Genomic DNA, 15,667 nt, shown 5'->3' with positions numbered 1-15,667 from the left:
AGGATCTGCTGCTCATTTTTCATTGTCACACTGGCACAAAAAAGCCTTGCCTCAATGACAATTTTTTCCCAGGATACCTATGATTCTTCTCTGAAGAGCGTTTTTTATGTGTCTCTAGATATTTAGCAGGAGAAACCCAAAACAGTCAAGCTTTTAATCTTTTTCCCCTCAGTATTATGTAACAACATAACCAAATTTAACAGACCTGCTGACTCACTGGAGAATATGATAGTTGCTTTTGCTAGGCAATCTCCAGTGGTGGAAATGATATTATCCTTAGTTAATAAAGGGGAAGACTGTAAACACACATCTGATCTGGAGTTTCTTGTTCTGCTGCTGCATACAACGTTGCCACAATACATCTAATAGCATCTTCAGCCTCCTCCTCCTTCTGTCTCTCCTTGATCAATTCAGTCTGGCTATGAAAATGGATTTTACCCTAAAAGTGATTTGCTTGTGTTCAGCTGGAGGTCATGGCTTTGGATGTAAGTGTCTGAACCTAGGTCTAAATGAGAAGAGCTTCCCAGCCTGACTCCCGATCAGCACATCAGGTTGCAAAGCAAGAAAGAGGCTTGTTCTCAAAGGTCCTGCTCCTTGCCTGTGGGCAGCAGGGACAGGTGGGAATGTGAGGCTGTAGACAAGAGCTGAGGGAGTCAACTGATGGACTTCCAGCTACACCCTGGGTGCAGGGTTTCCAGAAACTGAGGAGAGGAGGTGGCTGAGGAGCAGATGAAAATGAAGATGAACATAGGCCTTGATGTCTGCTCACCCTAGGCAGGTATTGAGGCCATATGCCATTCTGCATTACAGGCTGGTGGGATGAGAACAACAGAGCAGGCACAGCAGTGCTAGGACCAAATCTGCAATTACAGGTCAGGTGCCAGCCTACTTCCCCTGCCTTCTAAAGAGAAGTCAGATCTGCCTTACAAGCTGATAATGAACACGTGGCCTACAGGGGCCACATGGATAACCAGGTAGATAAGCAAGCCACCTTCAGATTTAAAGGAACCTGCTTTAGCATGAGTTTTTGAGACTGTTGGAGGGGCTGTGCATCAAAACTCTTTATGCAAGGGAGAGAAAATCGCCATGGTCTGAGGCATACAGGTACATCCCAAAGAAGAGAAACATTTAAAGTTCCTCTTGTAAATATGGACTGTGCAAAAGCAGCAGTTTTGTCTGGTTTCTACTTGCAGCAAAGGATGGCACAGCACGCCTTTATCTAGCAAGAGGGCAGTGACACGGCCCAGGCAGTCATGGGCTAGCTGCACTGGAGCATGCCATGATACTACAGCTGTTCTGTGACCAAAGAGACCAAACTAAATTGCCAATAAAGACTGTCCCTGTCATCCTTTGTTGAACACCCAGCACCCGTAGGCTCTACTTATCATTGATTTGCTTGTAAAATATGCTGTAGGTGTGAGAACCTGGGTAAGATTGCCACAACTCAATTCAATTACGCCTTCGAGTTATATATGTCTCCGCTATTTTTCAGCCTTCAAACCTCATCTGGATTAGCACAGAGACCTCAGGGGTGAGAGACAAGTGATTAGTCCATTAACCTTAGCCATATCTTCCTGTATGTTCAATCTTTCTATGAAGCAGGTGCATAATTTACTTAGAAGCACTTACTGTCAATGACCAGGCCCAGCTATCACCTGAAATTGTTGCTTTGGCAATCAACTCATCTGAGCTATGACACTGGGAGGGAGAGGGTGGCGGGACCAGCAGGCAGAAAAGGCTGGAGGGGGGAATCCTGTGTGCGGGCAGTGCTCTTCCCCACTGCTCTATTAAACCATTTGGGTGCTGATGGCAGTCCCCAGGAGCTGGCTCTCCCAGGGTGCAAGGAGGCGCGGCCTGCATCCTTCATTGCTGCCATATACATTGCAGGATGGCCGTGGCACTGCTCTTCCCACCAGGAGCAGAAGCTTTTCTTCTTGCTAAGAGACCCAAGGAGCTCTGTCACAGGCAGGCTCCTGAGATTGTCAACCAAAGACCATGAAAATGCCTACTTCCTCCCCTCTGCAGCTCCCTGCTCTCTCAGCAGGGATGTGTGCCAAGGAAAGCCTAGCCCGTAACTGATACATCTTTTGGCCTCGTGCAAAGGAGCCATTGGCCTGGCAGGGACCTCATAGCGGCGCTGTATGAAAGTCCCATGCAGTGCGCTCTCAGCAAGAAAGAGTTGGTAGAAAGACTGAGGGAGGGAATGTAGGAGGGGAAAGAGGTAGACAGGGAATTAGCAGGTAGAAAACTCAAGCTGGAAGAGACTGAAGTAATGTTATGGTCTGACAGTTTAATTATGGCCAGTGATTGGCAAATGCATGTATGAAGGAGACAAATCCCTTTGAGTTTAAGGTAATTAAGCCAATTTATTAAAATAGAAACCTGTCTCTGCCAGTGGTAGACATCAGACTTGTGAGCACGCATCTTTCTCTAGACCTTCTTCATCTTGAGTGTTTGAGCACTGACCACTGAGCTGGCACTCCCTGCACTCCTGTCGCAGGGGGTGGTGGCCTTACCAGAGTTGGTGTCTGTTCACGAGATTGCAGAATACAAAAGTAAGGATATCTGTCTATCTCCCAAGCAGGATATAGATCCTGAAGTCTTTCATTTTACTCAGAATTAAGTGCTTAAACACCCATGAAGATGGGGACTTTCACCTTTCTCATTAAAAGCCTCATCCTGGGGGACATCCACCACCAGATGCCATTCTTGTTTGGATGGCACAGGGCTTGTTTAGGGGCTACTCTGCTTTTTGAACAGTATCCTCAGAACAAGTGCTGCAAGAAGCTGGCACAAACACAGTAATATCCTTGCAGGTGGAAGCTGTATGTTTATGCCCACTGTATCATGACCTCGCAGCTCATACATTTGTTGTGGCCATCCCCTTGCAGGAACATGGCAATGATCTCCTGCAATATTCTAACTTGCAATGGGACAGAACTCATGTGAAACAAGCTAATTGCACTGATGGCACTGAATTTTACCAGCTCCAGATGTGGTTCCAGATCTGATGGGGCTATTGCAGATTTGGGGAGCATGCTATAGAATCCTTTTTAAAATTCTTTTTTAAAAGGGCTGATACAGTAATACTGTAGAGAAGTCAAGCCAACAATCTGCACAGGGACATGGCAAATATGTGATATTTAATTGGATATGAATGCTCCCTCTGGCATACTCTTGTCATGGAGTTTAATTTTGACCCCTACACGTTAATAATAAAGGAAATAATAAAATGCTGAACTCAACATTTAGAAACAGCTGCCTCCGCACCAAACCCTTGACAGTGTTTTTAGCCTATGGTACCACAGTTCCAGGAGTTTGTTTTTCTTTCTTATGCAAATATTAATTACCTGTAATACTTATTCTTACTTTCCCTTAGCTTCCTTAAAATAATGGGAAGGAGAGGGGGAAGGTGAAGAGTGCTTCTATTATGGATAGAATGGGGGTTGCAAAATGAGGAGCATTAATTGATTGAGTTAATCAGAAAGTGACCTTAACTGCTCATCAGCTAAATCACCTACTGAATGGAATAATAATGATCAGGGCAAATTAGGATCCATAGTATTGCTTAATTAGTAGGTAATGGATCACAGAGGAAAGATCTGACCATCAAAAACCAGAATGCAATAGATACAGCGTTAGTATGTGTGTGTATGTGTGTATCTGTGCACACACACATAGCACTTGTTATGTTTTAGCTCCAATAGTCCGAGTATGTAAGTGTGGTGGAGACTGTGGGGAGGGGTAGTATTTTTAGCAGATCCACTAATATAGTCGGGGAAAAAATAGACAAGCTCAGGATCCAAGGAAGGACAGTGCAGCTGACAGCTTCTGTGCTTTACAATCCATAGCAAACCAGAGTCCGTTTCTCTGTACACCCAAGCTACCTTCTGCTCACTTTGTGATTTCAAAAGGCTTTCAAGCCAACAGGTCTGGGATAAAAAACTGAACTTGGTGGTAATTTCCTCCACTTGCATGATGGTTAAATGAAATTTGAACAAATTTTATTAATAAATGCAATAAAATAAGCAAGTTACTACTATCTTTAAGAAAAAGAAATATATATATATATCACTGGATATAGGTGCACTGGGGATATGTAAAACACGCAGATAGTCAGGGACAAAGCTGGAACTGAGATTCAGAGGTGTGCTATTAGCAGTTCATGATGCCACATCCCTCTCCCTCTCTCCATCACTCACTTCTTTCTCTCAAGGTTGACTGGCTTAGAATTGGGCTTATAACAACCCTGATTTGTTTGTTTTTTTTTTTAAATCCTCATGTTTTAATGTCAAAATAATTGAAAACCTAGACAAACCTTACAGTTCATTGAAGAATAAAAAGTACTATTTGATTAACCCCTCCTTTAGAGTTTCTTTCTATCATACCTCAGATTTCAATTTTCTTAATGAAATTTCAAAATGCATGACATTTCAGCTAGCTCTACTCTGAAAGACATGCTGTTTCTGATTCACCTTGTTTAAAGTGTCAGGATGCAGCGCTGGAAGGGCATTAACACATTTTGATTCTCTTTCTCTCTTTTGAAACCAGGAGATTGATGGCAATGCTTTGTTATTGCTGAAAAGTGACATGATCATGAAATACCTGGGGCTGAAACTGGGACCTGCGCTGAAACTGTGTTACCACATTGATAAGCTCAAGCAAGCCAAGTTCTAACAATTTCTTTAACAACAACCTGACCTAAATCTAGACGGAAAACTAAAGGTAACATGTTGCCTTACAGAAATGCATTCATTTGCAGATTGTTTTTCTCTCTTTTTTAACAAAGACTTTGTCTTTTTTAACATTTGTGCATCGTCACCTTTTTTTAATCCAATGGGCTCTTTTGGGCTGCTTTGTGTTAATAATTTGCCAAAAAGAATATAATTACAATAATTATTTTGTATCATTAATATTATTATGATTATAGTAAGTCCTATTTTTGTAATCAGAAAGTGGGAACTCAAAAACAAACACAGCTTTGGCATACTCTGAGGACTGCTGGAAGACTAACCAAGAGTCCTTCACTTGCCATGGGTCCACCTCGGAGGATTAACCGCTGACCTGCGTCGGCTGGGCTCCAGCTCCACCACCGATGCTCAAGGGCTGGAAAAGCGCAGCGTTTGGTCACCTATTGTCTGATGGGAACTGCCCCATGTCTTGCACTATCTAGAAAACTTGATTCTTCATTTAAAAAAAAAAAAAAAGGAAAAAGTTTCAAAAAAGAAAGAAAATAGGGGGGAAAAGGTGGTTTTGCAGCTAAAGTACTTTTTCCCACTAGAGGGAGCAGCCCTAATAGACTTGAGGCTGGAGCTCTGATGCCATGGTGCTTTCTGTCTGATGAGCTTTGACCATCACGACTCTCCTATCGAGCACATCTATAAACACTGACAAGGAATCACAGGCTCCCAGCAGGATAAGCCCGTCACTGTTTACAGATAATTAATTCAAGAAAAACCCAAATGCAGAGAGTGTTTCTGACAGGATGTTTCCCGTTACGCCGAAGAGGGGGTGGATGGCTCCCACGGTGTCTGGCGTGCGAGGCTGTCGGCTCCGTTCCCTGAGCCGTTTCTGTCTGGCGTACAGTTTGTGGCACTCTACGAAAAAGCAGAACTTCTGGGTTTGGTTTTATTTGCGTTTTGAAAAAGTGAGGGAGCCGGGGCAGGGAGCATTCCCCAGGTGGAGCTGGCAACACAGGGCACATCTCAGCACTTTGCAATGATGGTCAGGTCTGAGGTGGATGCTGTAGGGTTGGTTCCCGATTGAGCTGCGGCTTTCAGCACATATGCAGATGTGCCGGGCTTTCTGTCTCAAGTGGATTAAAAAGAATGCTCTTCTGCCTATTACAGAAATCCAAAAAGTGCTCATTGATATTCCATGTAGCCAGGTGGGAGAGGACAGGTGTCAGGCTGAGGAGGTAATCTGTGGCGTGGGTATGCCCTCATTTTCATCCTTCACAAAGGAGGATGACAAAGGGACACATCCATACGATTTAAACCCTTAGCACATGACGAGCAGTGGTAGCAAGTGTTTGTAAGTCACTGAGGTTATTTTAGAGATAGCCTCAACTGAACTGAGAAACGGGGTCCTGATAATATACAAGACGTCACACTGTCTGACCCTGTTAATGCGGAACAGAGTATTACCAAAAATACCTCATGGGATAAAATTCAACTTGATGCATGTTGCTAGCATAGAACTCCTACCAAAAAATACTAGTCCAAGACCTTATCCTGAAAATCCTTAACGATATGAGAAACCATGTCCCACAAGACTTTCACCAAACTCTTGGGGACTACTCCCCCAAATTAAAAAAGCTGTGTGCATACGTTTGCAGGATTGGATCTTTACAGGACTGACCAGCTTTCAGCAAATCCTGTCTGCACACTGAAACATCTTTAATAGGAATAGCTGAACAAGCGTGTTAAATGAAAAGTCGTATACTATCCAGTGATGTAATATACTGAGCCCTAAACGTGCCAATGCTTGGAAGGTAACACCCACCCGCATCACTTTGTGTCCATGGTGGACAGAATGGAAATCTGTTCAGCCGGCTGTCTGGTTGAGGCAGAGATGACTTCGTATCAACACCAAACCTGTACAGTTCATTTTTCACTCTTACTCTTTTAAAAAAAGAATCTTTTCCCCACAAAGATCCCAAAATATGTAAAAATCTTGCTGTATTAGTAATGTCACCTTCAGAGAGTCCTCAAAAAAATATTTTTCTTGTTTTTCCCCATAATTTTGAACTTAGTTAACCTCTCTTTCTTTCAAAAGGTGATTTTAATTCCTCCACTTAGAAATCCAACTGGCTGTAGTGTATCAGTAGTCAAAACTGGTTAGAATTTATCAGATGGCTTCAATGCTGGAAAATCCCACTTTATCAAAATCAAAACTCTCCATAAAAGCATGTCACTTTCTAATGTAAAACTCTGTTTAACTGAAACTACAGCTTTTGGTAATGTCAAAACATCATTTTGACATTTTGGAAACGGAACATTTTTGTTCCAAGAAGATTTTTGCATTTCATTGTATTTTCCTGGAGAATCTGTAACGTCACATCTTGTTCTGAGAGTGAGAAACACACCCCCCCCCCTCCAGCTACAGACTTTCCTGAGCAAGAATCCTTCCCGTTCAGCTCTGTGTCTCACCCCCTCCCTCCCCCTGCCCTACTCCGGATGTTACAGCTCAGAGGGCTGATAATACCAATGCAGTATTTATGGACTCCTTAGTGGCATTGATGTTTCTACATTTTATATGCTGAAATAGTTTTCATGTATGTATCTGATGTCAGTGGTGCTATCTCATTTGATATGACACTTGTAGGTATGACAGGACTGTCCAGGCCATGATATTTAACATTCAGTTTTCTACAGGGGAGGCAGTTAGTGGATTCATTTTACATGTAAGTAACGCTTATAACAAAAATTCCTCACTGCATGGTTGTTTTTTTTTCACTGAAAGGCAATTAGGAGGCAAACATTACTGTAGTAATATTGCAATTATAACTAATTTTTCTCTTTCATGTCTTGTCGGTGAGGGTAGTTAAGCAGCTCTGCTGTGCTGAGGGTGTCAGGCCGTTTCCTCAGAACAAGCACTAAGAGCCAGAACATGCATGTCAGCCGCTTCTCCATTAGCCGCTCCTTTAGACATTCCTTGTACAAATTACTTGGCTTGCTATTCTGTTCGTAGCTCTGGCTTCAGACTGCAGCCAACCTAGTTGTATTTTTTAACTGTTCCCAACAGGTGGGTGGATGTGTGTACCCTTAAAAGCTATACACGTGCCTCTTTTCTACATCTAAGCACTCATAGCTGGATCAAAAGGCACTTTGGTTGCTTCAGGCAGTTTCAATACTTTGTGAGCATTCTTTTTAAAACAAACAAACAAACAAAAAAAAAGCAAGCAGGCAAAGTCTAAGGATTTGGGAAGAGCTTTTCCCTCGCTCAAGGGTCAGGCAGTAGGAGCACAGAGCCAGTGGTCCCAGGCAGACCTGCTTCTTGCATCTCGCATGGCTGACCAGCTCAGCCTCTGCTGTGACACGGCTCGGCCACTCTTCCTTCCCACCCACCTGCTCTTATGGCCTCTCCTCTCACACCGACTAATGCCTCCTTCCCTGGCCAGACCTAACTGAGTTTCAAGAAATGGCTGTGGAAATTCCTCCCCCTCTCTGAGCCCACTGTCTTGCTCGGCAGGCAGAGGAGCGCAGCGGCCTTTGCAGCGTTAGCAGCTTCGCTCAACGTGATTAATGCAGGCAGGCGCCCTTGGGACTGGCATGTAAAGCGTCACTCTGGGCTGTTACTGCCCTTAAACTGATCACTGGATTTCTGTAGGTTGTCAGCAATCTTCATGAGTTACACTTCTTTCCTGCTTAAAGAAAGAATGGTGGTGAGAGATTAAGTAGAACATTATTAGCAAAACCAGCAATTATCAGCAAAACAGTAAGAAAATGGCTGATGAAGTTTTGGTGTGAAAAAATGTCTCTGTTGGATGAGTGGCAGGAGAACAAACCATCCTCCAGTGCCACCCAGGCAAGGCAGGATGAAAGAGCAGCATGGGAGCAGGCGTACGGCTTTACAGAGCGAGCAGCTCCGAAGCCTGGTCCTGACTCCGACAGCCATGGATGGCCTTTCCCCTTCCCTGGCTGCACTGTCTGGGGGCCAAGCAAGCTCAGGGAGGAGTTTGTCAGCTCTTACCTCTCCAAATCATATCCCAAAACATTCAGTGAATTAGTTAGTGCCTTTTCTTTTTTCTTTTCTTTTCTTTTCTTTTCTTTTCTTTTCTTTTCTTTTCTTTTCTTTTCTTTTCTTTTCTTTTCTTTTCTTTTCTTTTCTTTTCTTTTCTTTTCTTTTCTTTTCTTTTCTTTTCTTTTCTTTTCTTTTCTTTTCTTTTCTTTTTTTCTTTTCTTCTCTTTTCTTCTTTTCTTTTTTCTTTTCTTTTCTTTTCTTTTCTTTTCTTTTCTTTTCTTTTCTTTTCTTTTCTTTTTTCTTTTCTTCTCTTCTCTGCTCTTTTCTTCTCCTTTTCTTCTTCTTTTCTTTTCTTTTCTTTTCTTTTCTTTTCTTTTCTTTTCTTTTCTTTTCTTTTCTTTTCTTTTCTTTTCTTTTCTTTTCTTTTCTTTTCTTTTCTTTTCTTTTCTTTTCTTTTCTTTTCTTTTCTTTTCTTTCCTTTCCTTTCCTTTCCTTTCCTTTTCTTTCCTTTTCTTTTCTTTTCTTTTCTCTTTTTCTTCTTTCTTCTTTCTTCTTTCTTCTTTCTTCTTTCTCTCTCTGTCTCTCTCTCTCTTTTCCTTTGAATGGCTTTTACTTGGAAAAAGACATCAGGAAGGAGATCCCCCTAGGCCCCTCCAGGAACCCACGGGTGACCTCCCCAGCTCTCCCCACGGAGGAGCATCTCTGGGGTCAGACATCCTCCAGGATGCAGCCAGGAGGAAGGCAAGAATTAAATGCCCCCTTTTAATTAATTAAAATTAAATGCCCCCTTTTTATTAATTAAAATTAAATGCTGTTTAGGCACTCTCCCTTTCTGAACTGCAGCCTCCCTCCCCAGGGCCAGTTGCTTGGCTCTTCCCCATGCAAAAAGGAGGGAGGCAGCAGAGATGCCCAACTGGGCTGCCCACCACTAGCTGGCCTGGTGGGGTGGCAGGTACAGCAGCACCAAAACCAGCTATTACCCTGGCTTGAAAATGGAGAGAGGCATCCTGCGCAGGGTTTCGGTCCGGAGGATTTTGCTGTCAGTTGTTCACGGGTCGCACTCCAGCGTTTTGGTCTGTACACTCAGTCTGTTGCTGTGAGGATTTTGTCTCCTCTTGAGCTAGTGTTAGGGGATTGCTCTGCTGGCACAGGCTGCTTCCACATCAACAGGCTTGGGGTTGCTAGGGAAATAAGTCATAATAAGCACTTTTGGGGCAAAAATTCAGGGAAATGGCAGGTCAGCAAAAGCCTCTTTCCCTTTCCAAGCACTTCTGTGCACAGAACCTTACTGCGGCAGCTCCAGAACAGGGCCCACACACCGTCACTCCCTGTCGCTGGTAATTGGGCCATATGGAGCTGTACGGATTTTCCTTCTCTCACCAAGAAATATGGTCCCAAATTTGCACACCTTTGCCAGAGAAAGCAGGCAAGTTGCTGCACACACTGCCTCTGATCCCTTGCAACAGTTGCATGCTGCTCTCTAATCCACGCTCCCTTCATGGACAATTGGAAACCGATTCCCTTGGAAATCTAAAATTTTGCTTGAAAAAGAATCACTTTTATTCATTGCCATGAGTTAAATATTATGGAAACATGTCTGCTAACAATTTGCTTTGTGTAATTTGTACTAATGCTAATAAGCAACAGCTGCAACGCTTCCTGTTGTAAATTCTTTTGTGGTTGCAGCGGTATTATCACATCTGTACTTCACAAATCTGATAGACTCTAGCACAACTCGTTCATTCTGGCCCCAGCTCCAGCAAATCCCCGTGCCTCAGAGGTATGGCTACGCAAATGTGAATTTACAGTCTCTGTCTCCCTTTGGTCCCAGAGCCTCTGCTCCCCACCAGGTGCCTGGAGTTGGAGGGGTGGGTGGGGATGTGGTAGCCCAGAGGTCAGCCGGTGCATGCATGGTGTGGTTGGAGGGGATTGCTGTCAGCAGAGACTTCACTGACCGGTCAGGTTTATTGCAGTTCAAGCTTACAGGTTTTGGTCAGAGGCTAAGTGCAGGACAAATGTGATTTATTAAAGAAAAAGAAAGAAATATGAGTGTGCAATACACCGCCACCATAAGACTTAAGCTGAAACCCAAGAATCTTTCAACTGTAATCTAAAGAAAAATGTTTCCCTCACTCAAGACACTAAATAAAGCATGTTAGTCCAAACCCAGGTCCCACTGAGGTCCACGTAAGTTTTTCTATTGAATTCATAAGACCGGGGCTTGGCTCATAAAACAGGTCAAGCTTCAGCCACGTCCCATAGTAACTAGAGCCTAACAAGCTATTTCATCCTCCTTACGAAGAGCAGAGACAGCCGCTGCTGGCCAGCCCACTCTCCCCTGCTCCTGGGAGAGCTGCTAGCTTCCTGGTAGAGAGCTCTTCCAGCTGCACCTCTACCTGATCCCAACACCTTCTCCAGTTAGTTTTGTGTTTTAGCTCCACGTTTCAGGGAGGGTGGTTTGGGTTTTCCTCTTTGCAGCAAACCAAAGCCCATGCGCTGATGATTTCAGCCGTGCCACTAGGCAGAAACTCGCCCTGATTTGAACATGACTTCACTAGGAGATTTCCACATGTTCCTGAGGCAAAGCCCTCAGTGGAATTTAAAAATAAAACTTTTCAAAATCAGTCCCAGTGACCCACAATTTTTGGCTCCTTCAGCATCCACAGCACTTCATCATACTTCAAACGGTTGAGTCCCTTGGTAGTGCCATAATCGGACAGGAATAGCTCACAGGACTTCAGAAGAGACTTCATCTCTGACTACAGAGTCTTGCTCCTCTTGGTCAATGGACAGCTGCCAAAAAGCAGCATTTGAGGCTGGACAGGAGAGCATGTGCACGTCTCTGTGTGTTGCTCAGAGAGGCTTGCCTGGCTGCACAGACCAGCTGTGAAGCAAGTGAAATAAACGCAGGGCAGAGCAGCCTGGAAGGATGGGCTTCAAAACTGGGCAAGTCCAGGCTTCACTGGGGTGCCCATGGAGTTTGTGCCCTGTTTCCAACTTTGCATTGAACTTTCCCTGCATGGAGCAGTATGTCTTTATTACCAAGAGTTTTCACTTGGTGTCATAAAGAACTGGGATCATGCTGCCCTTTTCTTTGTGAACATGAAATATGGGCAACCAACTTCCTATCGTCAGAGATCTCTAAAAGAGTGGGGAATAGGGAAAACCTGAAGTCCACATGGTACAGGAATGAGGATGTTTCAGAGTGGAGGAGTTTCACAGCTTTCAGTGTGTTTCAGCTGAAACATGGGAGGAAGGGAGAAAAAGGACTTCTGAATTGCAGTGAATCCAAGCCAGTGAAAGACTGGCTCACTTTGATGGTTTCCTGACCTGTAATGTGTTTTATGGCCCCAAGCATTTGCTGCAGTGGTAGTTTTGTGAATTGATCATGTGTCCAGGTTCCACTGGAAGCAAATGACTGTCTCTAAAACCTATCTGCCTTCTTCATGGCATTTCTAATGTGTTGTAGCATCCAGAAGGCTTCTGATCAGCTTTGTAAGAGTCAGTTTTTAAAGAAAAAGATTTTTTTTTTCTTTTTCTTGTGGCACAAAAACTTCAAAAAGCAGCTATAGCCATAGCTGTGTAGTAGGTCAACATACACGGGCTTTTCATTGATGCCTCTTAGAAACCTAGTAATAAAAGAAAGTCTCTTGCTTACTCACTCTATATGCTTAACAAGGAGTTGATCTAAATTCCAGTATTCCATTGACCCTGCTGTAAATTTAGTAGAGTTATTCCACATTTTTGCCAGTGTAAATGAGATCAGTATCTGATCTACCCTTTGACAACACTAACAGTTCAAACACAAGCATGTTAGGCTGCTGTTACCAAAACTCCCTATCAGTATTTGTGTCACAATGGCATGTAGAGATTGTGTCTGGTGCTGTGCAGACATATTATGAGACACTCAGCATGCCCTAGAGAGCTGACGGCCTCATGTGGCAAAAGGGACAACCTAAGGCGAAGGGTTTCCTAGAGGCAGTTTTCCTTCCCTGTTACAGATAAATGCTGAAAACAGATAGAAGTCGATGGCACATGAGGGAAAAATAGCAGAGCATTGAGAAAAACGAAGCAAAATCTCCATGAAGGTGAACCATATTGCCTCCGTCCCAGCATTGTTAAACCTGACTTTGGTGAAGCCTGAAGTTTGAACCCCGATCTCCTGGTCTGAATCTAGTGCCTTACCCACAAGACCATCCAGTCTCACCGTATTCCAGCCTGTCTCCCTGTGCTGTCCACATCTGACTTACGCCTTCCATAGCCCTTGCCTACATCTTCCTCATACACCTGAAAGCAGCATCCCAACGGGCCTTTAAAGGCCAGTTAGTCCCTCACCCGGCCCTCATTCTTCTTCCTCTCAGTCTGCCTAGTCTTTTCCCCTGAAACTTCTCACCCCTTTCCATTCCTATTCCCCCACTGTAGTTACTTTCATTCTTTTCTCTTCGATTCCTTTCTTGCAGCATCTCTTCTTCTTTTCCTTCCTTTCCATCTTTCAGTGACCATATGTGTCTCCTTTACCCCTGCTGCAACTCCTTGTCTACCATTTGGCTCTTCCCTGCTCTTCCATTTTTCTCTGTTTCCCCTCTCTCTTTCTCCGTGGTTTTCTGCAACTCCTTCCTTCCTTTCAATCAAGTGCCCTTCACAAGAGAGGCTAGTACCAGTTCTGCTGTGACAGAGACTACCACGCACTGACATCTTTGAATTAGGTTGTCTGTATTTTTTTTTTACGTACTCTTTATCTTGCACAAAAAACCTTCCACTGCTTTCATTCACCAGCATGAAAGGCACTTTTTGAGGATGGTCTTTAGCTAGCTGGCTGATGACTATTTGCAATAAATACCTCATTAAAGGCTCAGCACTTTTATGCAGGGTTAGTGCAGTTTCCCCCTCTACCTTCCATCTTTTCCTGTGCTGCCTCTTGGTATCCAAGCTGCTTAAATGCTTGTTAGATTGAACAGTCCCAGTTACCTTGCTCACTGGGATGAATCCTTGGCTCCCGCCCTGTTGCCGATGCACGTTAAGGCCACGTGGACCAGGCTTGGCCCTGCGAATGGCACACCATTAAGCAGGTGCGAGCATCAATGTGCGCTGAGCACAGAGTCACCGGCATCGCTCCCCCAGACCTGGAGAAGGTCCAGCTTGCTTTCAGCCGGCATCAGAAAGATGGTTGGAAGGAAGAGTTGCCCATTGCCAACGATAAGGACGACAGGAGGTAGGAAAGAGCCATCCAGCTGGAGGAAGAAGACAAGCGGTGTTGGCCAGCTGGGAGGCGGTGGTGGGATAAACAAAACCAGCAGTGAGGGAAGGCCACGCTTGTAAGCCTACATTAAGCATTGTGAGAAAATCCGTGTGGCAACTGGCATTGCAATATTTACAGCATCATCCTTCATATTGAAATACGTGCAATAACGCAGGGCAGATTCACACATGGATGCACAAGTGTGAGTTTAGAGTAATGATTGCGGCTTCTGTGGGGCTACTGCATATTTCTACCAGTGGGAATGAGATCAGATTTTGGCTCTGGGTCTCTGTTTCCAAACAGTGTGAAGAATGAGAGCAGAACAGTTTCTATCCAGCTGGAAAGTGGCAGCCTTAAATCAGGCCACAAAATAGCGCAACTCCTGCTCACACTTTTCTTTTTTTTTAAAATGCTGCTCTGAGCTCCCTTCCAACTCCTCAGCATTAGCTTCCAAGGCTAGTGAAGCATGTACAGGGCTCTTTTGATGTATGTGCAGCTATCAGTTTTTGTATTGCTAATTGGGCTCAAAGTGTGTTAGCTTTGATTTTTAATGTTCTGTAATTTGCTAGATAAGCCTCAGTTTCTGCAGTGGCTGGATAAGCAGGGCTGTGTTCATCACATCTTGCAGGTATTTTACAATCTTTGACTTTTTTTACATATCTACTATATATTAATCTTGTCCTCCTTGAATGGTGAATGACATCTATTTCCCAGTACTGTACAACCTTAGGAATAGATATTTTCTAAGGGACATCAGATATCAAGTGAATATACAGTTATTCTAATCTTTTCAAGCATATACAAAATCTGCCAGAGAGAAAAAAAATTAATATACAAACAATTCGGTTGCAATCAAGAGTTCAAACTCACACTGTCTTGCATTCAGTCACTCCCAAATATATTACAGCCCATACCACTTACTACTGATAGATGCAACATCTCCACAACTCCCATCATTAAAAAAATGCATTTATGACCGCTCTTGTCCAAATCCCACAGGACCCTGTCCAGCACATGGCACAGGCTTCTCCTCTGTGACTGCTCTCAAAACTGAGAAAGCAGCTCACATACACTAGCTCATCAGGCTTCATAGAATCATTCAGGTTGGAAAAAACCTTTAAAATCATCAAGTACAACCGTTAACCTAGCACTGCCAAGTCCACCACTAAACCATGTCCCTAAGCACCACATCTACACGTCTTTTAAATACCTCCAGGGATGGTGACTCAACCACTTCCCTGGGCAGCCTGGTCCAATGCTTGGTAACCCTTTAGGTGAAGAAATTGTTCCTAATATCCAATCTAAACCTCCCCTGGCACAACTTGAGGCCATTTCCTCTTGTCCTATTGCTTGTTACTTGGGAGAAGAGACCCACACCCACCTGGCTACAACCTCCTTTCAGGTAGCTGTAGGGAAGTGCTAAGATCTCCCCTCAGCCTCCTTTTCTCCAGGCTGAACAACCCCGGTTCCCTCAGCTGCTCCTCATAAGACTTGTGCTCTAGACCCTTCGCCAGCTTCGTTGCCCTTCTCTGGACACACTCCAGCACCTCAATGTCTTTCTTGTGGTGAGGGGCCCAAAACTGAACACAGTCCTTGAGGTGTGGCCTCACCAGTGCCGAGTACAGGGGGACGATCACTTCCCTAGTCCTGATGGCCACACTATTGCTGATACAAGCCAGGATGCTACTGGCCTTCTTGGCCACCTGGGCACACTGCTGGCTCATATTCAGCTGGCTGTCATCC

General features: G+C 44.1%; 1 protein-coding gene across 1 annotated transcript in view; it reads left to right on the top strand.

The window, feature by feature from the left end:
* Positions 1 to 4,879, top strand: part of SCML4 (Scm polycomb group protein like 4) — a 47,519-nt gene extending 42,640 nt beyond the window's left edge. Inside the window, exon 7 of the mRNA XM_075747830.1 lies at positions 4,552 to 4,879. Within this exon, the coding sequence (XP_075603945.1) occupies positions 4,552 to 4,677 (126 nt within the window). The 3' untranslated portion in view covers positions 4,678 to 4,879. The remainder of the gene's footprint in view (positions 1 to 4,551) is intronic.
* Positions 4,880 to 15,667: the final 10,788 nt, after the last annotated feature.

The sequence above is a fragment of the Balearica regulorum genome, chromosome 3 (assembly GCF_011004875.1).
Source record: "Balearica regulorum gibbericeps isolate bBalReg1 chromosome 3, bBalReg1.pri, whole genome shotgun sequence".
Taxonomy (NCBI): Eukaryota; Metazoa; Chordata; class Aves; order Gruiformes; family Gruidae; genus Balearica; species Balearica regulorum.
Note: the sequence above shows the minus strand (reverse complement) of the source record. Positions and strands in the feature narration are given on the sequence as shown.